We start from the raw sequence: 26073 nt of genomic DNA, 5'->3' as shown, positions 1-26073 counted from the left end.
AGTAGGGGTTAGTGGTTCAAGGAAAGCTATTGTAATGATGTGAGTTAGCAATGTTTTGTGTTCACAGTCATTGTGTTAGGGTGAAGGTGCTGCCAGCTCTTGAGTCTGAACGTGAGAGAGGAGAAGGCTTTAGTTACATATTTTGTCGGTGTGATTCTGTGTTATAAAGGGACAAAAAGTGAGATACTCATTCTGTGAATATTCAACACAGGGAAAGAGAAAGTGAGAGTGGGTACAGCGAGAGTGAACTTGTGTGTGTGTATGTGTGTGTGGAGGGTGGTTCAGCTCAGTCTTTCTTCCCTGCAATTCTGTGCGAGCATTCAAGATTGAGAGAGAAAAAGTGAGGGAGAGAGTACGTGTGTGTGTCTGTGTGAGAGCATGAGTGAGAGACAGCGAGAGAAAAAGAGAGAGAGTGAGGGAGGGAGAGCGTGAGCGCTTAGCCTGGCATTTCTTCCCTGTGCCTTTCAGCTCCTCTCCCCCTGAAGAAGGAGGCGTGTCCATTGGCCAGCAGTATAAATTCCAAGAAGAACCACTCGTGTAGAGCCATTCTCAGGAGCAACCCATTGCACTGCACCCCATATGGAAGAGGAAATTGCTACTCGACTTGAGAAACCTGACGCCCCTTCCCTACACCTGGACATTGGCAAACCACAGACTTTTCTCTTTGCACTATAAGAGGCTTCATGGGCTCTGTGTGAATTCTACTTGAAGGGACAAAGACTCACCTAAATAGACATTTGTTCTACTTCCCAACAAATAACCACTTTGTGCGACTCAAAGACTTAAAGACTTTCGTCGGATGGGAGAGCAAGGACTAGATATTTAGCATTCTTTGATCTACCTGCATTCTTTCTCCAACATCCCAAACATCCCAGGGCTAGGAAATCAAGCCAAAAAAAAGGCGAGGTAAAACAGCGGGGACATTGTGTTCCAACTCCTGCCAAAACCCCTGCCACCCGAAACACCAACCAGCGGGCAACATCAAAGACCAAACCCTCCAACCGCCTCCCTCCCATTCCTTACCCTCCAAAACTAAAGCAGAGACCAAACAGTTGTGGGTGAGAGAGCAGAGAAACAGAAGGAATACTAACAAACGAACTGTGGGAAAGTGCAAGAGAAATCGAAGGTAAAGATTTGAGATCACGCCTTCGGGACTGCCATGGTGCGAGGTGGCGGTGCGGCTATAGCGCCGCCCTGCTGGGGCCTGTGGGCGGTGGGCGCCCTTTCGCTGGCGACCCTGTGTCTGACGGAGGAGGCCATCCGCTGCCCCGTGTGCTCTGAGGAGCGGCTGGCCAGCTGCCAGCTGCCTGATGGCAGCTGCGAAGAGACGGTGAGGGAGGCGGGCTGCGGCTGCTGCCCCACCTGCGCCCTGGCCAAGGGGGTGCACTGCGGCGTTTACTCGCCCCGCTGTGGCACGGGGCTCCGCTGCTACCCGCCGCGGAACGTGGAGAGGCCCCTCCACTCGCTCATGCATGGCCAGGGAGTGTGCACCGACGAGAGGGATGTGGAAGAGAACTCAGGTGAGACAAGAGGGAAGGTGTGGTTGCGGGATACCGGTATCTTTAACGCTTGTCCACTGATGTGGCTGTATGTGCAGGTGGCATCACTGGTGGTCACCCTCTGTTAAAAATGGGCGATGCATCATCCCACCTTCTTTTCTTCAGTTGTGGTCCAACTCTCCATATTGTATTTTAGGCTACTGTATGCAACACTCTTAGTGGCGCACTGGCACGCCTACCCAGAATTAGGACATGTGTGCATGAGAACACCGCCACCTCAATAGCCTCAGTCGTTTTCCAGGTTAGTACTGTATATAATATGATGTAGCTGTAAAATCAAGCCTGGCGGACTGGTTGGTATCGCTCTCACACTCTCTCTTCCTCTCTCTCCCTCTCTCATGTTGGATCATAGCTGGTCCGGTTGGACCATACGCAGTTAAGAGGGCCAGGGTGCCGGGGCTGGGCCAGAGTGTTCTCTCCCTGCTCCCTGTTCTTACCTGAGCTGGGAAAGGTGTGGCAATGTGCTGCTTGTTTGCTCTAATCTCCGCTAAGCCTCGGCCCAGAGCACACACACCAGCTCTTCACGCATGGCCTGACCCGAGAGCACACAGTCCCCCCGCTGTTTTGCGCCCGGCCGTACACAGTAAAAGGGCACCTTCTGCCTTAGACAGAGCAGAAAAGCTATCGGTCAGAGAGAGAAGCACTGTGGGGATAGTATGGCTGGGCGTGTGTGTGTATGGATGTATCAAATCAAATCAAATGTTATTTGTCACATGCGCTGAATACAACAGACCTTACAGTGAAATGCCCACTTACAAGCCCTAACCAACAATATAGTTTAAAAAATAAAATAAAATAAGAATGAGAACAAATAATTAAAGAGCAGAAGTAAAATAATAAGAGTTATTAAAGTGACTTATGCATAGATAATAACAGGGAGTGTAAAAGAGGGGGGGGGGGGGGGGGCAAATCAAATAGTCTGGGTAGCCATTTGATTAGATGTTCAGGAGTCTTATGGCTTGGGGGTATAAGCTGTTTAGAAGCCTCTTGGACCTAGACTTGGCGCTCCGGTACAGCTTGCCATGCGGTAGCAGAGAGTACAGTCTATAACTAGGGTGTCTTTGACAATTTTAAGGGCCTTCCTCTGACACCGCCTGGTATAGAGGTCCTGGATGGCAGGAAGCTTGGCCACAGTGATGTACTGGGCCGTACGCACGACCCTCCGTAGTGCCTTGTGGTCGGAGGCTGAGCAGTTGCCATACCAGGCAGTGACGCAACCAGTCAGGATGCTCTCGATGGTGCAGCTGTGGAACCTTTTGAGGATCTGAGGACCCATGACAAATATTTTCAGTCTCCTGAGGGGAATAGGTTTTGTCGTGCCCTCTTCACGACTGCCTTGGTGTGCTTGGACCATGATAGTTTGTTGGTGATGTGGACGCCAAGGAACTTGAAGCTCTCAACCTGCTCCCCCACAGCCCCGTCGATGAGAATGGGGGTGTGATCAGTCCTCCTTTTCCTGTAGTCAACAATCATCTCCTTTGTCTTGATCACGTTGAGGGAGAGGTTGTTGTCCTGGCACCACACGGACAGGTCTCTGACCTCCTCCCTATAGGCTTTCTCGTCGTTGATCAGGCCTACCACTGTTGTGTCATCGGCAAACTTAATGGTGGTGATGGAGTCGTGCCTGGCCGTGCAGTCATGAGTGAACAGGGAGTACAGGAGGGGACTGAGCACGCACCCCTGAGGTGCCCCCGTGTTGAGGATCAGCATGGCGGATGTGTTGTTACCTACCCTTACCACTTGGGGGCGGCCCGTCAGGAAGTCCAGGATCCAGTTGCAGAGGGAGATGTTTAGTCCCAGGGTCCTTAGCTTAGTGATGAGCTTTGAGGGCACTACGGTGTTGAACGCTGAGCTGTAGTCAATGAATAGCATTCTCACATTGGTGTTCCTTTTGTCCAGGTGGGAAAGGGCAGTGTGGAGTGCAATAGAGATTGCATAATCTGAGGATCTGTTGGGGCGGTATGCAAATTGAAGTGGGTCTATGGTTTCTGGGATAATGGTGTTGATGTGAGCCATGAAAAGCCTTTCAAAGCACTTCATGGCTACAGACCTGAGTGCTACGGGTCGGTAGTCACTTAGGCAGGTTACCTTAGTGTTCTTGGTCTGCTTGAAACAAGTTGGTATTACAGACTCAGACAGGGAGAAGTTGAAAATGTCAGTGAAGACACTTGCCAGTTGGTCAGCGCATGCTCCGAGTACACATCCTGGTAATCCGTCTGGCCCTGCGGCCTTGTTAATGTTGACCTGTTTAAGGTCTTACTCACATCGGATGCGGCGAGCGTGATAAAATGTACGTGCTCTGTGTGTGGGTTTGTATATATATATATATATATATATATATATATATATATATTTTTTTTTACCAGGTAAGTTGACTGAGAACACGTTCTCATTTGCAGCAACGACCTGGGGAATAGTTACAGGGGAGAGGAGGGGGATGAATGAGCCAATTGTAAACTGGGGATTATTAGGTGACCGTGATGGTTTGAGGGCCAGATTGGGAATTTAGCCAGGACACCGGGGTTAACACCCCTACTCTTACGATAAGCGCCATGGGATCTTTAATGACCTCAGAGAGTCAGGACACCCGTTTAACGTCCCATCCGAAAGACGGCACCCTACACAGGGCAGTGTCCCCAATCACTGCCCTGGGGCATTGGGATATTTTTTAGACCAGAGGAAAGAGTGCCTCCTACTGGCCCTCCAACACCACTTCCAGCAGCATCTGGTCTCCCATCCAGGGACTGACCAGGACCAACCCTGCTTAGCTGCAGAAGCAAGCCAGCAGTGGTATGCAGGGTGGTATGCTGCTAGTATATGTATGCATGTGTTTTTGCGTGTGTGTTCAGTGTATGTGTGTGTGTGTGTGTGTGTGTGTGTGTGCGTACACTATATATACAAAAGTATGTCATCCATTCAAATGAGTGGATTGGTCTATTTCAGCCACACCTGTTGATGACAGGTGTATAAAATCGAGTACACAGCCATGCAATCTCCATAGACAAACAGTGGCACTAGACGGCCTTACTGAAGAGCACAGTGGCTTTCAACAGGGCACGTCATAAGATGTCACCTTTCCAACAAGTCAGCTCGTCACATTTCTGGCCTGCTAGAGCTGCCCATGTCAACTCTAAGGGCTGTTATTGTGAAGTGGAAATGCAACGGCTCAGCCTCGTCGTTGCACGAAGTGAGGTCCATAGAGAAATGGGGTGTCGAGATTGGTGAGGAAGAACTTGAATGGCCTGCACAGAGCCCTGACCTCAACACCATCGAACACCTTGGGGATGAATTGGAATGCTGACTGCGAGCCAGACCTAATCGCCCAACATCGGTGCCCGACCTCACTAATGCTCTTGTGGCTGAATGGAAGCAAGTCCCTGCAGAAATGTTCCAACATCTAGAAGAGTGGAGGCTGTTATAGCAGCAAAGGGGGGACCAACTCCATATTAATGCCCATGATTTTGGAATGAAATGTCCAATGAGCAGGTGTACACATGCTCTTGGTCATGTAGTGTCTGTGTGAGTGTGAACTGAATGTAAATGTGTGAGAATACATTATAAGTGTATTTGTATATATTTGTGAGTGTATGCATGAGTGTACTGATGTAGCTGCAGTATATGTTGGCATATGCACCATATGTGTGAATGTATGTTCATCTCTGTGTGTATCCTGTTATCGATCTCAGCATGTTAATACGTGGCTATGCGTGTGTGTTGTATTGCAGGGAACCGTGTGTGTGTGTGTGTGTATGTGTATGTGTATGTGTATGTGTGTGTGTGTGTGTGTGTGTGTGTGTGTGTGTGTGTGTGTGTGTGTGTGTGTGTGTGTGTGTGTGTGTGTGTGTGTGTGTGTGTGTGTGTGTGTTTAACAAGAGGAGGTAATAAAAGCTGCCTGTCTGCCTGTATGAAATTACTCTGTAATGGAGTGCGGCCAGTCTCAGGCTATTAGAGCTCTCTGCAATCAGTAATTCATTCTCACTCTCTTCATGGCCCCATTCCTCCTCCTCCTCCTCTTCACTGCAGATGTCTGACTGACTGACTCCTCTTTTACTGGAGATGTCTTGTTCACTTCCCCCTGCAGACATCTTGATACAACCCCTGTCTTTTTCCTCTCACGGTAGTCACATTCTTCTTCTTCCTACTGCAGCAGCAGAGGTCTGGTTCCACTTGAACGTCTAATACTGTATGGCTTATCTGCTATTCCTGCTCCATCGTATTCTTCAGATGGCAGCAGATGAAACTGCTCCTTCTTTTTAAAATTCTTCCTCTTTTCCCTTCCAAAGCAGGGGGAACTCGTAGGCAGTTTTTCACGGTGGCGATTTCTATTATGCCAAAGAAGTTTGGTTGCATCGTAAAAAACACACCGCGTATGAAGCTATTCACTCATTTGTTCCAGATTTCATCCACACTGATTGTTCCAACATCGCTTCTTTCACCAGCACCGCTGCCGTGACCTCCAAAGGTTATTGGTAATGGCAGTGAACTATCTCCCAGTTCCAAGCAGCACAGCAAGGCAAGACTTTGGACAGACTTGAACAGCCCTCAACTTCCAGGCTGCGTCTGACATGGCACACTATTCTCAGGGCTCTGGTCAAAATTAGTGCTCTGCTTTAGGGAGAATAGGGTGCCATTTTGGATGCACTTCCAGAGACTCAAGTCTCCAGTCGTCTCCAGCACTGCTGCATCAGTTTCCCCCTGGGCCTGGGTGAGTTGCTGCTCCTCTCCCCCTGCCTCGGAGCGCATCGCCCACTGTCCAGCTCTGCTAGGATGAGCTCATCGGCACGCTTGCTGCCAGAGCAGAAATGAGAGCCTTCTGCTCTGTGCGAGGCCAGCCTAGGTTAGGCCAGCACATAGCGTGACTAAACGGAATCAGAGAGAGGGGGAAAGCTGTTTAGTGCATGATAAAAGGTTGACTGTCTTGGTTTTGGCTTCGTACCGTCCTCTGCATTGCTTAATCTGGCTGAATGTTTTTCCCTCAACATTGTTTACTGAATGGCTTCGTCATCCACGCCATTGTGTTGTCCGTTTGAGGCGAGCAGCGCTGAAGCAGAAGTGGGCTAAAGTGTAAAGGTTCAGTTCTCGTAAACTCTCTCGACAAGCTAGGGAGTGTCAGCGATTGATGAAATGCTAAACGTTGTCGAAATGTTTGGATGTTTTGTTTTCATTGTTCTGGAATCCTACTATCCCAGTGTTCAGCTTCGGTTGACCCCCCCCCCCCCCCCCCCCCCGAGTCCTGTCATAAAGCAAAGTACCCCCCAACGTAGCCCTACTCAATAAGTCTTACATCAACACTTCAGTGCAGCGCCTCTGAAACCCCATGCGCCAGAGAGACAGGAAGAAACGGGGAAGAGAGAGAGAACAGAGAGAGAGGAAGAGATAGGGAGTATGAGAAAAACCCAAGCCACAAGTATACGAGTTCCTTTGTGGCACATTTGCCGGGTTTATCCATTATTAAACCGAGGGGTACATCTCCTTGAGACGCTTCCCGCACTGCCCCAGACCTAGCAACAGTGAACATGTCTGATAAAAATAGAAGAGTTTTTTTAAAAAAATGGAACAGATTCCCAAAGACAAGGACACCGTCGAGGGAAGTGTATGACTGATCCTGAATTGACAGCACATGTACAGATGAAATGCTACCATAAAGCAGCAGTCCCAGACACTGAGATGCTGCCTCATATCCCAATGAAACGGTCAATACTCAGAATATAACATTTTAATAACGTTTTGTAAATAAACTTTTCCCAAAGCTAGCCTACCATTTCCGTGGACTGACGCACAGACCATTTAAATCTGAGGAAGACATACATTCAGTCCAGATTCAATCTACTGTACGCCTTCTGTTACATTCCTTCAAGTTCAAAGCTGCAGTATTCGTAAACTCAATTTCCATAGCAACTGTAAGTACTGGAGTACATTCTGCATCTGATCGTGTCCTGCAAATCTCATGCAGTTCCTTAATAACTGATTCCTAGAAACTCTCTCTCAATCCTAATTCGTCGAAATCATTATGGGGGCTTGGAATCAATTCAGACATTCCGACTGCGTCTCCTTTGGTGTCATATTCAAATGCTTCACGAACCTTTTAAACTTGGACATGTGTAGTATTTACAAGCAGATACAGACGTCAATGGAAATGTCATTACTGACATAAGGTGTTGCGGATGCCATTCATGCTGGTGGTAAGCTTACAGGAGCTACATGTGTCTGATGTACAGTATGTATCTGGATTTAGGCAGGCCTATCAGTGGCACTTCTAGTCGACCATCTGTTTTTGTCAACCATCCACAACTCTTACGATGTGAGGAAAACACTTGTCTGTGTGCTCACTGGAATTATGAAACGGATACAATCATTTCTCTGTGGCCAATGAGGATATGTTGGGGAATAGGGCAAACCAATTGCAGATGTCCCTGAGGGTGTGTTTTGGTCCTTATTATTTGCTTACTTTGGGTATTTATCCCATTTGTACAGCTGGGCGTTCTGCAGCAGAACTCAGTAAATGTGATTAGCTAATTGATCCCTCCATGGAACCATGGATTTAGGACCAATCCTGGTGTCGGAGCTGTGGAGACAGAGATGCACAAACAAAGCAACTGACGGCGAGTAACAACACAGAGCGATGATGAGCGCTCGCTAGCTGGTCGTAAAATTCAAATACGCCTAATCCTCGGAGCACAGTGAAATCAAAGTCCCTCGTAAACTGTGTGAACGTATTAAACAGCAACCGCTCCCATCATGCTTTGTTTTCGAAACATCCAATGCAAACACTTATATTACAAACATCTGGCAGGCGATTCAGCCAATGGTGCATTGTTTGAACGGGCGTTCATTAATTTTGAGTTAAGCCTGTTGTTATGTATTGATGCACAGTTTGCACACGAAACATTTCATTTCTAAATTCAATGACTCACTTATCTAATGAATCCAGAGACTCAAATGTACTGCAATCAAAATGTGCTTAGTCACTAAGGACAATGTTACTATTGGCACGAGTAGTGTGTTGCTGTAATGTTTTATGTTGTTGTATTTTGGTGCGTGAACCTGTTTTGTGGGATATTCTTACGGTACACGAGCCAAAACCACCCAAACCAACCAGTAATTACGGTTCAGTTGTTATTTCATGGATAATTCATTTTGGCCCACATGGCTGCTACATGGTTTAAGCAGAGAAGTCAAATGAAAGTTGAAGAAAAAAAAGGGTAGTTTTGAGCACATCCCTTTATATTGTAATAATGTCCATATGTATTATTTTGCAGTATATAAATATGCCACACAAAGCACTATGGACCAATAAGCTTAAAATACGACCCCAAAAAGTGGAGGGTAACTGTCACACCCTGGCCTTTGTTATATTGATTTTCTTTATTCGTTTAGTTAGGTCAGGGTGTGACATGGGGGATGTTTGTGTGTTTTGTCTAGTTTAGGGTGTGTGTATTGTTTAGGGGGTTTTGTACTATGTATGGGGCTGTGTTCAGTGTAGGTGTTTATGAAAGTCTATGGTTGCCTGGTTTGGTTCTCAATCAGAGACAGCTGTTTATTGTTGTCTCTGATTGGGAGCCATATTTAAGGCAGCCATAGGCTTTAGGTGTTTGTGGGTAATTGTCTATTTTTTATTTTTATTTTTTTTATTTTTATTTCACCTTTATTTAACCAGGTAGGCTAGTTGAGAACAAGTTCTCATTTGCAACTGCGACCTGGCCAAGATAAAGCATAGCAGTGTGAACAGACAACACAGAGTTACACATGGAGTAAACAATAAACAAGTCAATAACATGGTAGAAAAAAGAGAATCTATATACAATGTGTGCAAAAGGCATGAGGTAGGCAATAAATCGAATAATTACAATTTAGCAGATTAACACTGGAGTGATAAATCATCAGATGAACATGTGCAAGAAGAGATTCTGGTGTGCAAAAGAGCAGAAAAGTAAATAAATAAAAGCAGTATGGGGGGTGAGGTAGGTAAATTGGGTGGGTAGTTTACAGATGGACTATGTACAGCTGCAGCGATCGGTTAGCTGCTCGGATAGCAGATTTTTAAAGTTGTTGAGGGAGATAAAAGTCTCCAACTTCAGAGATTTTTGCAATTCGTTCCAGTCGCAGGCAGCAGAGAACTGGAAGGAAAGGCGTCCAAATGAGGTTTTAGCTTTAGGGATGATCAGTGAGATACACCTGCTGGAGCGCGTGCTGCGGGTGGGTGTAGCCATCGTGACCAGTGAACTGAGATAAGGCGGCACTTTACCTAGCATAGCCTTGTAGATGACCTGGAGCCAGTGGGTCTGACGACGAACATGTAGCGAGGGCCAGCCGACTAGGGCATACAGGTCGCAGTGGTGGGTCGTATAAGGTGCTTTAGTAACAAAACGAATGGCACTGTGATAAACTGCGTCCAGTTTGCTGAGTAGAGTGTTGGAAGCTATTTTGTAGATGACATCGCCGAAGTCGAGGATCGGTAGGATAGTCAGTTTTACTAGGGTAAGTTTGGCGGCGTGAGTGAAGGAGGCTTTGTTGCGGAATAGAAAGCCGATTCTTGATTTGATTTTGGATTGGAGATGTTTGATATGAGTCTGGAAGGAGAGTTTGCAGTCTAGCCAGACACCTAGGTACTTATAGATGTCCACATATTCTAGGTCGGAACCGTCCAGGGTGGTGATGCTAGACGGGCGTGCGGGTGCAGGCAGCGAACGGTTGAAAAGCATGCATTTGGTTTTACTAGCGTTTAAGAGCAGTTGGAGGCCACGGAAGGAGTGTTGTATGGCATTGAAGCTCGTTTGGAGGTTAGATAGCACAGTGTCCAAGGAAGGGCCGGAAGTATATAGAATGGTGTCGTCTGCGTAGAGGTGGATCAGGGAATCGCCCGCAGCAAGAGCAACATCATTGATGTATACAGAGAAAAGAGTCGGCCCGAGAATTGAACCCTGTGGTACCCCCATAGAGACTGCCAGAGGACCGGACAACATGCCCTCCGATTTGACACACTGAACTCTGTCTGCAAAGTAGTTGGTGAACCAGGCAAGGCAGTCATTAGAAAAACCGAGGCTACCGAGTCTGCCGATAAGAATATGGTGATTGACAGAGTCGAAAGCCTTGGCCAGGTCGATGAAGACGGCTGCACAGTAATGTCTTTTATCGATGGCGGTTATGATGTCGTTTAGTACCTTGAGCGTGGCTGAGGTGCACCCGTGACCGGCTCGGAAACCGGATTGCACAGCGGAGAAGGTACGGTGGGATTCGAGATGGTCAGTGATCTGTTTGTTGACTTGGCTTTCGAAGACCTTAGATAGGCAGGGCAGGATGGATATAGGTCTGTAACAGTTTGGGTCCAGGGTGTCTCCCCCTTTGAAGAGGGGGATGACCGCGGCAGCTTTCCAATCCTTGGGGATCTCAGATGATACGAAGGAGAGGTTGAACAGGCTGGTAATAGGGGGTGCGACAATGGCGGCGGACAGTTTCAGGAATAGGGGGTCCAGATTGTCAAGCCCAGCTGATTTGTATGGGTCCAGGTTTTCCAGCTCTTTCAGAACATCTGCTATCTGGATTTGGGTAAAGGAGAAGCTGGGGAGGCTTGGGCGAGTAGCAGCGGGGGGGGCGGGGCTGTTGGCCAAGGTTGGAGTCGCCAGGAGGAAGGCATGGCCAGCCATTGAGAAATGCTTGTTGAAGTCTTCGATTATCACGGATTTATCGGTGGTGACCGTGTTACCTAGCCTCAGTGCAGTGGGCAGCTGGGAGGAGGTGCTCTTGTTCTCCATGGACTTTACAGTATCCCAGAACTTTTTGGAGTTAGAGCTACAGGATGCGAATTTCTGCTTGAAAAAGCTGGCCTTTGCTTTCCTGACTGACTGCGTGTATTGGTTCCTGACTTCCCTGAACAGTTGCATATCGCGGGGGCTCTTCGATGCTATTGCAGTTCGCCACAGGATGTTTTTGTGCTGGTCGAGGGCAGTCAGGTCAGGAGTGAACCAAGGGCTATATCTGTTTTTGGTTCTGCATTTTTTGAACGGAGCATGCTTGTCTAATATGGTGAGGAAGTAACATTTAAAGAATGACCAGGCATCCTCAACTGACGGGATGAGGTCAATATCCTTCCAGGGTACCCGGGCCAGGTCGATTAGAAAGGCCTGCTCGCAGAAGTGTTTTAGGGAGCGTTTGACAGTGATGAGGGGTGGTCGTTTGACCGCGGACCCGTGGCGGATACAGGCAATGAGGCAGTGATCGCTGAGATCTTGATTGAAGACAGCAGAGGTGTATTTGGAGGGCAGGTTGGTCAGGATAATGTCTATTAGGGTGCCCATGTTTACGGATTTAGGGTTGTACCTGGTGGGTTCCTTGATGATTTGTGTGAGATTGAGGGCATCAAGCTTGGATTGTAGGACTGCCGGGGTGTTAAGCATATCCCAGTTTAGGTCACCTAACAGAACAAACTCTGAAGCTAGATGGGGAGCGATCAATTCACAGATGGTGTCCAGGGCACAGCTGGGAGCTGAGGGGGGTCGGTAGCAGGCGGCAACGGTGAGAGACTTATTTCTGGAGAGATTAATTTTTAAAATTAGAAGTTCGAACTGTTTGGGCATAGACCTGGAAAGTATGACAGAACTTTGCAGGCTATCTCTGCAGTAGATTGCAACTCCTCCCCCTTTGGCAGTTCTATCTTGACGGAAAGTGTTATAGTTGGGTATGGAAATCTCAGAATTTTTGGTGGCCTTCCTAAGCCAGGATTCGGACACGGCAAGGACATCAGGATTGGCAGAGTGTGCTAAAGCGGTGAGTAAGGCAAACTTAGGGAGGAGGCTTCTGATGTTGACATGCATGAGGCCAAGGCTTTTTCGATCGCAGAAGTCAACAAATGAGGGTGACTGGGGACATGCAGGGCCTGGGTTTACCTCCACATCACCCGAGGAACAGAGGAGTAGTAGGATGAGGGTGCGGCTAAAGGCTATCAAAACTGGTCGCCTAGAGCGTTGGGGACAAAGAATAAAAGGAGCAGATTTATGGGCGTGGTAGAATAGATTCTGGGCATAATGTGCAGACAGGGGTATGGAGGGGCGCGGGTACAGCGGAGGCAAGCCCAGGCACTGGGTGATGATAAGAGAGGTTGTATCTCTGGACATGCTGGTCTCAATGGGTGAGGTCACCGCATGTGTGGGGGGTGGGACAAAGGGGGTATCAGAGGTACGGAGAGTGGAACTACAGGGTCCATTGCAAACCAAAACAATGATAATGAAAACTAGCCTGAACAACAGTATGCAAGGCATATTGATATTTGAGAGAGACATACAATAAGGCATAAAGTGATTGCAGGTCTTGATTGGGAGAGCTAGCTAAAACAACAGGTAAGATAACAGCAGCAATAACAGGGAGTTAGTCTAACACAGCAACAACAGGTAAAAATGGCGACGACTAGACAGAGAGGGTCGGATTAACTACACACAGATCCTGAGTTAAAGCACAGAGCCGACAGGTAAAACACAAATAAACAGAATGGAGTACCGTGAGTTAATGGACAGTCAAGCATGCATCAGCTATGTAGCCAAGTGATCATAGTGTCCAGGGGGCAGCCGTAGATGGAGCAGAGGAGGCCTCCACTAAGCTAGCACGCGGCGTATAAAGTTAGTAGCCCGGGGGGTGGTCTGCTCAGACGGAGGGGGTCTGGCGCAGTGGCGCTAGCGCTAGCTCTTCAGCTAGCCGGCAGATGGGCCTAGCTCGAGGCTAGCTCAAGGCTAACTGGTGCTTGCTTCGGGACAGTGGTGTTAGCCAGTAGTAGCCACTCGGTTGCAGCTAGCTAGCTGTGATGATACGGTGTAATTGTCCAGAGCTTGCGTCAGGAATCCGGTGATGTGGTAGAGAGAAAGCAGTCCTATATGCTCTGGGTTGATATCGCGCTTGCAGCTAGCCGGCAGATGGGCCTAGCTCGAGGCTAGCTCAAGGCTAACTGGTGCTTGCTTCGGGACAGAGGTGTTAGCCAGTAGTAGCCACTCGGTTGCAGCTAGCTAGCTGTGATGATACGGTGTAATTGTCCAGAGCTTGCGTCAGGAATCCGGTGATGTGGTAGAGAAAAAGCAGTCCTATATGCTCTCGGTTGATATCGCGCTTGCAGACTGGCAGGTGTTGGCCCGGTATTGAAGCTGGCTGTGTCCGAGTTGAGGGTGAAGACCGCAGCAGTGGCTAACTGACTACTAGCTAGTAGCTAGTTATCTGGCTAGCTTCTGCTTGGGGTTACGGTTCTAAAGTATAAAAAAAATAGCAGGTCCGTACCACATTGGGTGAGGCGGAATGTAGGAATGTATATTCAGTTCCTAGATGGAAAGTGAAATTAAAATATATACGAAATGTATACGAAAAATACGAAGACTATTTACTATTTACACGCTACAGGACAATACAGGACAATACAAACACACGTCCGACTGCTACGCCATCTTGGAACTTCTTGTTGAACGTTAGTAGCTTGTGTGTGCACTTTCGATTATAGCTTCACGGTCGTTTATTGTTTTGTTTTGTAAAAGTGTTAGTTTTCGTGTTTCGTCATCTTTATTAAAAGAAGATGTACTCATATCCCGCTGCGCCTTGGTCCGCTTATTATGACGGTCGTGACAGTAACACTTTAGTTAAACACATTGTACACATTCTTGCAAATGCCAGCTGACATAAAGAGCAATGACTTGATATAAGATATGCGGTGGGCGACAAATTGTGTCACACGTGCACTATTTACATTTAAGCGTGCCAAACGCCCACTGTCTCCTCACCCGGATTTCCACTGATGCAATGACGGCTGACGATAAGCATCTCGCTAGCTGACATACTATAATGCTATATAGCGTAACAAAGTCCAGCCTACGGAGCCAGACATGTCCCCCGGGACAGTGTTGAGACTAGTTCACATGCTCCATCCAGACTCCCAGTGACAGCTGCAACTGAAACATTGGAGTTCCATGCCACCCTCTGAACCTCTGTGGGCTGGGAGTGGGAACACACCACCAACATTCCCTGGCAAACACCTCACTGGAGGAGGGTTAAGTCAGAGCAAATGTCTGAAAAATGGTTTGCAACTGGGTCGGTTGCAGACAAGTCTGCATTAATTCAATGATATGACGGAAGATGGCGATGGTTTGAGGGAACCAGCAGCTCTTGAACGCACGTTAACTTTACATGAACCTCCCTGTTGACATGTTCATGGCCTTTGGTTTTTTAAACGCTGTCAAAACAGAGGGAAATGATAGAACCTTTATCAGAACAGTCGTAAAAACGAGTCCATCTTTATCTTGGCTATCCACCTGTGGCTGGGGTTGGATGCGAGTGGATACTGCACACTGTCCGTACTTGCGGTCTTCATCATAGCTCTTGACAAAGGAATCTAGCTGAAATGGTTGGCCCTGGCTTTTTTTCCTGTTTGTTTAACATTATACATTTTTATTAAAAGAACATTATACTTGGATTTTTTCCTGGAGTGCGTCCCGTCCTTTCTATTATTCATCATAGCAGCCTGCCTTGTGCCTTAGCCTGCCTGTGTTTGAAACTGAGATGTTGACACAATCCTCCCGAAACCACACAATGAAGCAGCAGCTTCCTCCCCAGAGAACAGCGGTGGCAGCAAACAGGACATGGCACCCCTGACCCACTTTTAAATAACTTTGGGATTGTATGAAATGGCACTCCAAAAGAGCATGGATTCGGCAAACCGCTAAATGGCAAAAGAGGGGAAGAACAATTTATAGGGAGACGGGAAAACAGCTGAAGTCATGCTGGGTCTGGCGGAAAGTGCTGATGAGTAAGGCCAACAGAAACATACAAACCCCCGGTCGGCAGAACACAGCCTGTCAATGAACTTCAGAGCAACTCCCTCACCTCAACCTCATGTAGAGAGGTACGGTATAGAAATGTAAACCTCTCGTGTCATTACTGAAATATGACTAGAATAGCTAATGGCAAAACACTTTACCCCAAGTCTGAAACAGCCAAAGGTCACCTTACCTCATGAGTAGGCTAGTCTATCCATTGTTCAATAACAAAAATAACTTCACAACAAAACCTGTTGATAGCTAATTGCTATTTAATCCTAATTACAGAGTGAATTCCCTTGGACAACGTGGAAAGGTCAGAGAGAGCAATGCAGAAGATCTGACTATAAGAGAAAGTAGGTTCCCAGAAGCAACTGGTATTACGCCACACTGACGTGAGACGCCATTCGTGCTTTGATCTTTCCAGTGATCTGACAGACAAAGCTCAAGGAAGCACAAAAGTCCAGGCTCTGGGTGCTATGGTTGCAGTGCCAACCCATGAAATGCCACAGGTCACAAGCAGAACCACAAAGAACAGTTGGTTTGGGAAAAAATGTGTTTGAGTTACCAACCAACCCTGCAAAGGCCACAGGTGAACAGTCAAGCCAGAACAAAACAGCTGTAAAGCTCTCCACACTCCATACGTTTGCCCACCGGTGACACTGCAAAATACCCTCTTCCAATCTCCATTTAGTAGAGTGAGGGTTTCTTTTGCTGTAGGGGAGATGGAAGGGGGGGGGGGGCAGTTTCCTGAGGAAACAGCTGGCTGCCCGCAGGGCCAAAGAACTGGAGAATTATTGCAAGGTAAATGTGGCACAGGCCACAATGGGTAGGCAGGCAGCGAGGAGAGAGGGGGTGGTCATTTCAAATGCATCAATAGCTCTCCTTGGCAGAAGTATGGTGCCAGTGGTTAAAGGAAGACCAAGAGAGCTGAGGTCCAAATTGAGATTACTGTACTTTACCCCCCTGAGTGGGAACACCACTGTTTGTCCTTGATGCTAAGCCCGGTTCTTAGCCTACAATTCCCCATGGTATTTTCATCAAATCAAATCAAATGTTATTGGTCATATACACATATTTATGGAAAGATATCTCTCTGTTGGTATGACAACATTTGCGTTGGGTCAGATCAGTGATATACTGTAAATTAGGTACATTAAATTATACATTTTCATGCAATCAACAAATTGCGAAAAGCCTCTGAGAGGCGGTGTAATTGACAGAGAAGCTTGTCAAAAATGGCACGGTCTATTGTTTCAACTCTTGTGGTGTGACACGTATGAGTTGCGACCTTGTACGGGTTGGGATTGCAAGACTTTCATGTGCTGTGTAGGTTGTAGCTCTAGAGGTTTCCCTTGTAAGAAAAGGTCTCTTGACATTGATGGGACTTACTGGATAAGTAAAGGGTTAAATAAAATGTCAGTGACTTGTAGTGTTGTGACTCAATGTTAACTGTTGTGTCCCACAGCGATGGATGAGGTCATCCCTGAGCACCCCAATAACAGCAACATCCGCTGCAGTCCCCAGGACAAGCGCTGCATCCAGAAGACCCTGGCCCGCCACCCCGCCAAATCCACCAATCAGAGAAGCAATAACGCCAGGGAGGACCCAAAGGCTGCCCTGGTGAGAGCACCAACCACTGTTCACCTCCGTATAGGAAAAGATGACACATAATGATTACCTATAGGAAAACATTACATACGCACATTTAAAGTATTTGAGCAGGTGCTGGATATAAAAAATAATGCCACCCCATAGCTTTCAACTAGAGTCTAGTTGAGACTTGTTACTAGACCGACACAGGTCTTAACAGGTGTTTTCAATGACTATTTTACAGATCAAAATCCAGTGAGTTTAGCAGTTGGGTTACAAACGGCTTGTAACCTATTTGTTATTTTCAGCCCTCATCATTTAATGGCCATCTCATGAAACGTAACCCAGGTGTTCACTGAAACCAACAACAAAGGGTAGTATAAAAACTCTTTGCCATTTCCAGATACCTACATGGACGTATAAAAGCATACATGGCGTACATTTCCAAACATCTACATGGGCCGCACTAGCCTGGGTACCAGTCTGTTTAGCTAACATTCCACTCCTTGTACTCCGTGTCATATGCCAAAGATTAACATGACAGGAGTGGCAAGGAGGGGAATGATAGCTGAACAGATTTACGACTAATTCCACTGGTCGTCCTCAGGCTCCATGTCGTGCTGAGCTGCAGAGAGCGCTGGACCGACTGGTGTCCAACACTCGCACCCACGAGGATCTCTACAGCATCCCCATACCCAACTGTGACAAGAACGGAGACTTCCATGCCAAGCAGGTTCGTCGACTGACGAGTAGTCATTATCCCAATGGTATCTATATTATGCACTATTCAGGAAGTACTCCGACATACTCTGAAATGGCACCTTATTTATTCCCTACGTAGTGCACTATTTTTAACCAGAGCCCTATTGGCCACTACCAAAAAAGTAGACCACTATAAGGAATATCGTGCCATTTTGGATGCAGACATTTATCCAGGTAGTCTGTGGAGAAGGTCTTCTATCATTCACTCGGTCTGGTATCAGACAGGCACATAAGAACACACCACGCAAACAATCCCCTCTAACATTGTCACGGCTCTATTAGCCAGAACACAAAATGGCCCTGTAACAGCATTGTTTTATGTGAGCATTTTCTCCTGCCAAGACTCCACATCCACAGACAACCAAAGTGATTTATCAAAGAAAAATCGTGCTGAACCGCGTAAGTACAACACAACACAGTGGTTAACCGAAAAGGGTTGACAGTAATCGCTTCATTGCAGTGATAGATGTCATTAGCTTTTCGAAAAGCTATTATTTCTCGCTATGTCTGAAATGGGCAACTTTGTAGATAAGACTGGGAAGAATCTGAGAACATGGAGCTAGATAAGGCTTGTTGCTCTGTAGAGCTGAATACGCTACGAAGCAACAGGCGTAGCAGAGTCAGTCAGTGATAAAAGGCTTACCCTGCCAAGGGCATCAGAGTCTGGGGTTAGGCTTGATTGTGTAACACAGTTAAAGTACCCTCGTCTGCTCTTTATAGTGTGTAAAAGGCATCTGTTTACTGTTTATCTATAATTGCATTGTGGTAGAACTTTACGGCACCCGCTGTGAGCATAACTAAGGTTATGAGAGGTCATCTGGCATCTGTTCATTGCACAGGAGGAATCTCAATAGGAAAGTTGAGCCAGGCTGATGGGGTGTTTCAAACCCCCCCAGGCTATGTACAGATACGTACCACTCAGTGGTTATGATTCATACAACTTTGAGATTCTATTCAATTGATCCGTATTCACACTGGTGAGATTGAGGGGCTTGAGAGAAAGTTATTAACAAAGGGAACAATGTCAAATATAACAGTGGTTTGAATTTGAAGGTACCTTAAAGATGGAATCCGCAGGAGGGGGAAACATCGCCACTGGCCGCTCTACCACCGTTGTTAATGTTTTTGTTTTTGTTTCCGAGCTGAAGAGTGGTGCAGCATGGTAAAAAAAAATATTGCAGTACAGTACTCTTCTATCGTGCGTGCAATGATGTCCGAGGATGACTAAAAGTGTTTGTTGTTTGCAGTAACTTCTTTGTTGTAATATCACAAACGGGCGTGGCATTTCACCGTTAAGTAATCCAGCTTTAAGGGAACTAAGTGCTATTAAGAAACTGCAACAGCTTATGCCAGAGTTCCTGTGGTTTTCTGAACAAAGTTTTCTGAACCAAATATATATATTTCGTTGTTGGACATAAAATACTATAGAATCACCAGGAAATCAGCTCAAAGTTATTTTAATTTAGGAAATCTGTCCCCAAGTATTCCCATAAATAGAGAGGCATATGTGATCGTATGTAATCGTATGTAATCAAGGTTTGAAATGATTCTGTTTTTGCCAAATAGTATATCTGTTTGAGATTCTTGCGGCCAATTTGCAGTGTACAAATTATTTATAACTATGTTCCAGCCCCCGACCATCCGCTCAAGGAAAAATCGGTCCATTGCTGAATGTATTTGGGGACCCCTACCGCATGCCATTGATCTGTATCATATGCCTATCGTGCAACAAATGCCATTTGGCTTGTGACTGACACCTGTCTTGTTTCTTGTGTCTACAGTGCCAGCCAGCACGTGACGGGCAGCGGGGAAAGTGCTGGTGTGTCGACCAGAAGACGGGCATGAAGCTGCCGGGGCCCCTGGAGCTGCGGGGGGAACTGGACTGCCACCAGCTAATGACTGCAACCATGAGAGAGTGAGGAGGGGACCGGCGGGGCCCCTGGGGGGCCAGGGCTAGGGCTTAGGGCCAGCCAAATTCTACTGGTGCTGTTTAGTTACAACTATGGAAGGAAAGGACTTAACCCTAAAGCCTCACTTCACGTGAGGCTAACGGTACTTGCTTGATATGAACAAGATAAAAGGAAACCATAGAATTTTACTATTGTTTGTTTTCGTGTGTGAGTGTATGTCTGTATGCATCGTTTTGAGCACATGTGTGTATTTTACGATTCTGTGAAGTTAGGCAGATGCTCTTGCTTTAAATAACAGGTGGCAAACAACAGGCCCCCGAATAAAAGTGTTGTAAACACTCTTCTCAAAACAGGACAACATTGGTTTTGTGTAGTCTAGTTGAACTCTGATTTCCATCTCTTAGCATCTTTGAAACAAAAAACATAAAAACTTGACGCATGAGTTAAGTGTCCTAACATGACTCACCATCGACCATTCAGCAGCAGCTATAGAATAGAATGAATATTGGGAGTGTGTGTGAGAGAGAGAGAGAGAATGACCAATTGATGATAAGCCACAGCTTTTCACAACGTTTGGCGACATGAAGTGAAAAGAGAGATTACTTTTGAGAGAATAAACTGTACCTCTGAGAGGAACTCAGAATAGATGTGCTTTATCGCTATCCCCCTTCTCTCCCTCCTCTCCGCTTCCCCCCTTCTCTTTGACTGGGAGCTCTCTCTCTGGCTTATTTGTCCAGGGGGACTGGCAGCATAGCTGGGCTCAGGACTCTGTACACTGCTGATAGGATAATCTTGTTTCTCCAGCTGGGGCTGAAGTGCCAAGACGCCAGTGCTGCTGCTCTCATGTTTGTATGAATATGCTTCTATATACAGGATTTCTTTCTAACCAAGAGACTGCTTGTTGGCAGTATTGTGTAGTTTATAGTGGTGCTAAACACTCATTGTGCCAAACCCCCCCCCATTTTTTCCCCCTGTGCTTTTTGGGGGATTGTTTTTAGAAGGAAACAGAGATACAAACTTCCAGATGAGGGGGACGATCTTAGAATAGCCTAAATGTTTGACTGACCACAAATACTGTCTAGTTGTCACACAAATATCTCCAAGTTTTTCTATGACATTGATGAAATAAAACGTTCAAGTAAATACACGGATATCCGTGGGAGCATTACTATAGTTAACCGCCTGACTGTTTCATGGACTAATGTAGTGACTTTGCATGATTGTAGCATGTGTGGCTAGTGACAACTTCTTATGGCTAGAAGAGAAGAGGACTTTATGACTGCATGATGAAGAAACACGCTCTAGACAGCCTCTGTAATTGCTAGCTAGCTGAAACGTTCAGAGAAACGTCAGATGTCTATATAATACCATTAGAAACCTCACAGTGAGATAGCATCCTGGTCATACATGGACTCCCTCCAGTATAAGTGAACACCCTTGACTTTTACTCTGGCAGAGCCAGTTATCAGGTTTGACATCATCGATGAAGCAGTGTATGAGCCAAGGAATCATTGATTTGTATTATTATGTTGACAAACTTACTGGTGCATCATACTCTACATACCGTCTACATATACTACATGGACAAGACTGTTAACATCCCTACAGCGATTTGATTGTACTGTATTGCAAATGGGTGGAAAAGATCATGATTGGTTCCCTCGGGCTATGATCTATGATGTGATTGGTTGATTGACTGACTCAGGCTTAACCTGTGGAGCACAGGGAGTATAGGAGAGAAGACGGCCCTTGAATACAGGACAGTCTGATCAGTGAGTTCAGTGAGGTCGGTCGTTTATCATTTCTAGAAATGGATAGTGCACTTAATCTCCCTGAGAGTGTTGGGTTACTAATTGACTCCAGGAAGGATTCATCTCGCCTGGACATTCATTATTGGTGTTAATAGTACACTGGCACAGTTAGCTTCATGTAGAGCGAGGCGAGGGGACAGGGCCGAGGGGGTAAACCAGACGGACGTGGGCAGTAGTTGTCCTGCTTCCTCTTTCAAGAACTGAAAGAAGAGTGCAGGACAGGTTGTCCAAAAACAGACTCCTACAAATGATAGGCAGCTCTTTTTGTCAGCAGAGATGTGAGTAGATAGACTAGAGGGAGAGGGAATAGAGACAGTGTGAGTGACAGAGAGCTGGAGAGTTCCAGCTACATTTGTATCGCACTGATTTGCTCTCACAAAGCCACATTGTTTCCGTAAGGCACACAGCTTTTACCATTCACTCTCTCTCTCTCTCACATACCCCTCTGGTTTGACAGAGGAGCCTAGAAGTCATTCAAGAGCTTTCCTCTGGCTGTTATCCAGAGCAACAGAATACGTACTGTAGCAAGTCCAACTAAGCCCAACATAGCAACGCCCTTCATCATGGTTGTGCTGTCATTGCTGCCATGGGTAATGGGGACAGAAACATCTCATTTCATTAGGCAACATTGAACACTCACACCTCCCTGCCTGGGGTCAAAGTAGATAGAAACCCAGCTGTATTACATTGCCATTCAGAATCACAATATCAAAGACATTTGGGTCGATGTGTGACAAGACCTGACATGAGCCAGGCCAAAGATAATTATTGCGGACTTAGCCAACTGTACTGTATCTGTAACTTGCTTCCTTAAATAAAAAAAGAATAAAAAACTGCCAAAGTTATCCAAAGGGTCTATGGGGATATTGCATGGTAATACGGTAAAGTCCCTCAGTCAATGACTTATCTTCTGAACTAATTACTAACCTGTAGACATTTACTTAGCCTACATTTGACCAAAACTTTGACCGACAAACAAACATCCCCAGTGGGCTGGTTGAAACGTCCAGTTTTGCCTGCTTCTGGGTCATTAACCTTGAAACTGAGCCTCTTGATGATCACTAATAGTTCATAGTAGCTTCTTCTCAAATGACAAGTCCCTAAAACGTTTTTTTTTGGCTCTCTGAGGCTATTCAATAAAACGGGATGCTCTTACTTTCCGCCACATTCCACCATGACATCCACTATTCCCCTATACTACATACAGTGGGGCAAAAAAGTATTTAGTCAGCCACCAATTGTGCAAGTTCTCCCACTTAAAAAGATGAGAGAGGCCTGTAATAAGGGGAAAATAAGTATTTGGTCACCTACAAACAAGCAAGATTTCTGGCTCTCACAGACCTGTAACTTCTTCTTTAAGAGGCTCCTCTGTCCTCCACTCGTTACCTGTATTAATGGCACCTGTTTGAACTTGTTATCAGTATAAAAGACACCTGTCCACAACCTCAAACAGTCACACTCCAAACTCCACTATGGCCAAGACCAAAGAGCTGTCAAAGGACACCAGAAACAAAATTGTAGACCTGCACCAGGCTGGGAAGACTGAATCTGCAATAGGTAAGCAGCTTGGTTTGAAGAAATCAACTGTGGGAGCAATTATTAGGAAATGGAAGACATACAAGACCACTGATAATCTCCCTCGATCTGGGGCTCCACGCAAGATCTCACCCCGTGGGGTCAAAATGATCACAAGAACGGTGAGCAAAAATCCCAGAACCACACGGGGGGACCTAGTGAATGACCTGCAGAGAGCTGGGGCCAAAGTAACAAAGCCTACCATCAGTAACACACTACGCCGCCAGGGACTCAAATCCTGCAGTGCCAGACGTGTCCCCCTGCTTAAGCCAGTACATGTCCAGGCCCGTCTGAAGTTTGCTAGAGAGCATTTGGATGATCCAGAAGAAGATTGGGAGAATGTCATATGGTCAGATGAAACCAAAATATAACTTTTTGGAAAAACTCAACTCGTTGTGTTTGGAGGACAAAGAATGCTGAGTTGCATCCGAAGAACACCATACCTACTGTGAAGCATGGGGGTGGAAACATCATGCTTTGGGGCTGTTTTTCTGCAAAGGGACCAGGACGACTGATCCGTGTAAAAGACAGAATGAATGGGGCCATGTATCATGAGATTTTGAGTGAAAACCTCCTTCCATCAGCAAGGGCATTGAAGATGAAACGTGGCTGGGTCTTTCAGCATGACAATGATCCCAAACACACCGCCCGGGCAACGAAGGAGTGGCTTCGTAAGAAGCATTTCAAGGTCCTGGAGTGGCCTAGCCAGTCTCCAGATCTCAACCCCATAGAAAATCTTGAAGGGAGTTGAAAGTCTGTGTTGCCCAGCAACAGCCCCAAAACATCACTGCTGTAGAGGAGATCTGCATGGAGGAATGGGCCAAAATACCAGCAACAGTGTGTGAAAACCTTGTGAACATTTACAGAAAACGTTTGACCTCTGTCATTGCCAACAAAGGTTATATAACAAAGTATTGAGATAAACTTTTGTTATTGACCAAATACTTATTTTCCACCATAATTTGCAAATAAATTCATTCAAAATCCTACAATGTGATTTTCTGGATTTTTTTTTCTCATTTTGTCTGTCATAGTTGAAGTGTACCTATGATGAAAATTACAGGCCTCTCTCATCTTTTTAAGTGGAAGAACTTGAACAATTGGTGGCTGACTAAATACTTTTTTGCCCCACTGTAAGAGCAGTTCCACCTCAGCAGCCCCCAAATGAAAAGCACATATTCCAAAAGCTGGTCATATTTTCATTGTCATTGTAAAAATTCCTTGTTCTAAACCGTAATCACACAGAACTTCAACAAAGCGACTGATGTCATTCCCAACTAGAAAGACACAGGAAACGGTATTAAGGAGATAATACTGTAGCTGATAAGTTGATTGTAATTCCAAACACAATGAAGTAACACGAACATTGAAAGGCTTCTCCAAAGAAGTTACAAGGAAGAGTATTTTGAGGCATGAAACCCTCAAAACTATAGGAGTGCTTTGTGTTCATTAAATGTTGATATTCCCTTGTCATGTACTGAATGAAAAAACACCATACATAAGTCTAAGGCCTTATCTTTACAAGTAGGCCGTCATTGTAAATAAGAATTTGTTCTTTACTGACTTGCCTGGTTATATAAAGGTAAAACAAAGTAATATGAGTCCTAGAACATTTCATTTCTGTGCTACTGTAGATATTATCTCTAGGTAAAGTAGTGATATGTTTCAAGTCAATGGTCCTGCTTTTCCTTTTGGATCCAAGACCTTCCGTGTTTAATTTACATTCAACTGTGTATACTTACACTATATTACTTGATCTCTAACTTTTGCTCTACCTTATTTTGTATTTCTGAGGGATATTCCAGTTTGCCTTGGGCTTTACCTGTTAATTCTACTGTAAAAAAAATTCAAAGTAACTTTAGCATGTGTAGCCTAACTATATACTGGGTTTAAACATGGCGAGATCTTGTAGGTGTGGTCCAGAACAGGGCCGTGCTTTACAAACACACGAAGAAAACGCAGCAAGAATTGTTGCTTGTTACGGAATAATGATTTGGTTACCTTAGAGGTTTTTACTCTATGAATGAATTGTGTACATTGTGTTAGATCCAATGAAATGATAAACGTGTAGCATCTGATCTCTCGCCTGATTCTTTCCCCCTCTAAACGGCTGCATGGCATGTAGTTTTAAACTGTTCATGTATGTTAGATCATGTACCAAAATATTCCACCACACGGTAGATACTGAGTTCAGGGAAAGTGTATACTGTGCTAAGTGCAGGCCATACTGATTGCACAAGAACCGAGGGTGCACTTCTAAACGGGTTGTTTCAATCAATACTTCTGGATCATCAAAGGCTAAGAAAACCATCATCTCATTACTATTTTCCAGGTCCACCACACAACCATAGCTACAGGTCAACAGGTCAACCGACAGAGTCAGAAAGTGCTGAAGTTTCTGTCAACTGAACATCTGAAAAGAATCTCAAGAATGTATTTTTCCAGATGTAACTTTTGAAGACTTGTTAACAGAAATATATTTTCTAACCACTTAAATATACACGTCGTTAACAGTAATACTCAAGGCACGTCCAACGAATACCTCAGGAATGATACATCATAATAATATGACTGCCACCGCTTCTAAAAATACCTGCACGGTCCACCACCAGAGTAAACTTTCAAGGCTGCTTAGTTCCACTCCCTGAGTCTATTGGTGAGCCATACAGGCTTAAGAAAAACTGTACCTGATTTAGAATGGGAATACCCCGGACCGTTCAGAAAAAAATCCCATGCCTAATCCAAAATGGGAACTCAGTAGGGATTTAAGTGGAATCCTCTGCTTGATTTAAAATGGGATTGGCCTTTTCCAGCATGCAGGCATCCAGAATCCCAGGGCTGTGCCAAGGAGGCCTCGGGGTGTGTCAGTTAAGCCCTTACATCTGGCATTTAGTCTAGGGGTCATCCATCTCTGCACACCTCTGTCCAGTACATGAACAATAGGCTATATGAAATATTTACGGAATACAATGGAGTACTGCATGACAGGTGCCACACATCAAGTAACTGATGCAGTGATGGAGGTCAATGTACGCAAGCTGGCCTATCCATAGATATCAAACAGTGCTATCTCAATGGGCCT

The 26073-nt window shown here is 45.8% G+C and overlaps 1 protein-coding gene across 1 annotated transcript; it reads left to right on the top strand.

The window, feature by feature from the left end:
• Window positions 1–356: 356 nt before the first annotated feature.
• LOC129839204 (insulin-like growth factor-binding protein 4) lies at window positions 357–25069 on the top strand. The gene is made up of 4 exons (XM_055906512.1): window positions 357–1520; window positions 16809–16963; window positions 17541–17666; window positions 19477–25069. Exons 1-4 carry the CDS (start codon window positions 1160–1162, stop codon window positions 19612–19614), a joined length of 780 nt encoding a protein of 259 aa, XP_055762487.1. The 5' UTR covers window positions 357–1159; the 3' UTR covers window positions 19615–25069.
• The last annotated feature ends 1004 nt before the right edge of the window (window positions 25070–26073 follow it).

This window comes from Salvelinus fontinalis, chromosome 40 (genome assembly GCF_029448725.1).
Source record: "Salvelinus fontinalis isolate EN_2023a chromosome 40, ASM2944872v1, whole genome shotgun sequence".
Taxonomy (NCBI): Eukaryota; Metazoa; Chordata; class Actinopteri; order Salmoniformes; family Salmonidae; genus Salvelinus; species Salvelinus fontinalis.
Note: the sequence above shows the minus strand (reverse complement) of the source record. Positions and strands in the feature narration are given on the sequence as shown.

Bases quoted from the DNA above. Each gene is read 5' to 3' on its own strand.
- LOC129839204 (XM_055906512.1), top strand. From the start codon at position 1,160: ATGGTGCGAGGTGGCGGTGCGGCTATAGCGCCGCCCTGCTGGGGCCTG. The intron at 1,521-16,808 runs GTGAGACAAGAG...TGTGTCCCACAG, and splicing joins GGATGTGGAAGAGAACTCAG to CGATGGATGAGGTCATCCCT. The intron at 17,667-19,476 runs GTTCGTCGACTG...TTGTGTCTACAG, and splicing joins GAGACTTCCATGCCAAGCAG to TGCCAGCCAGCACGTGACGG.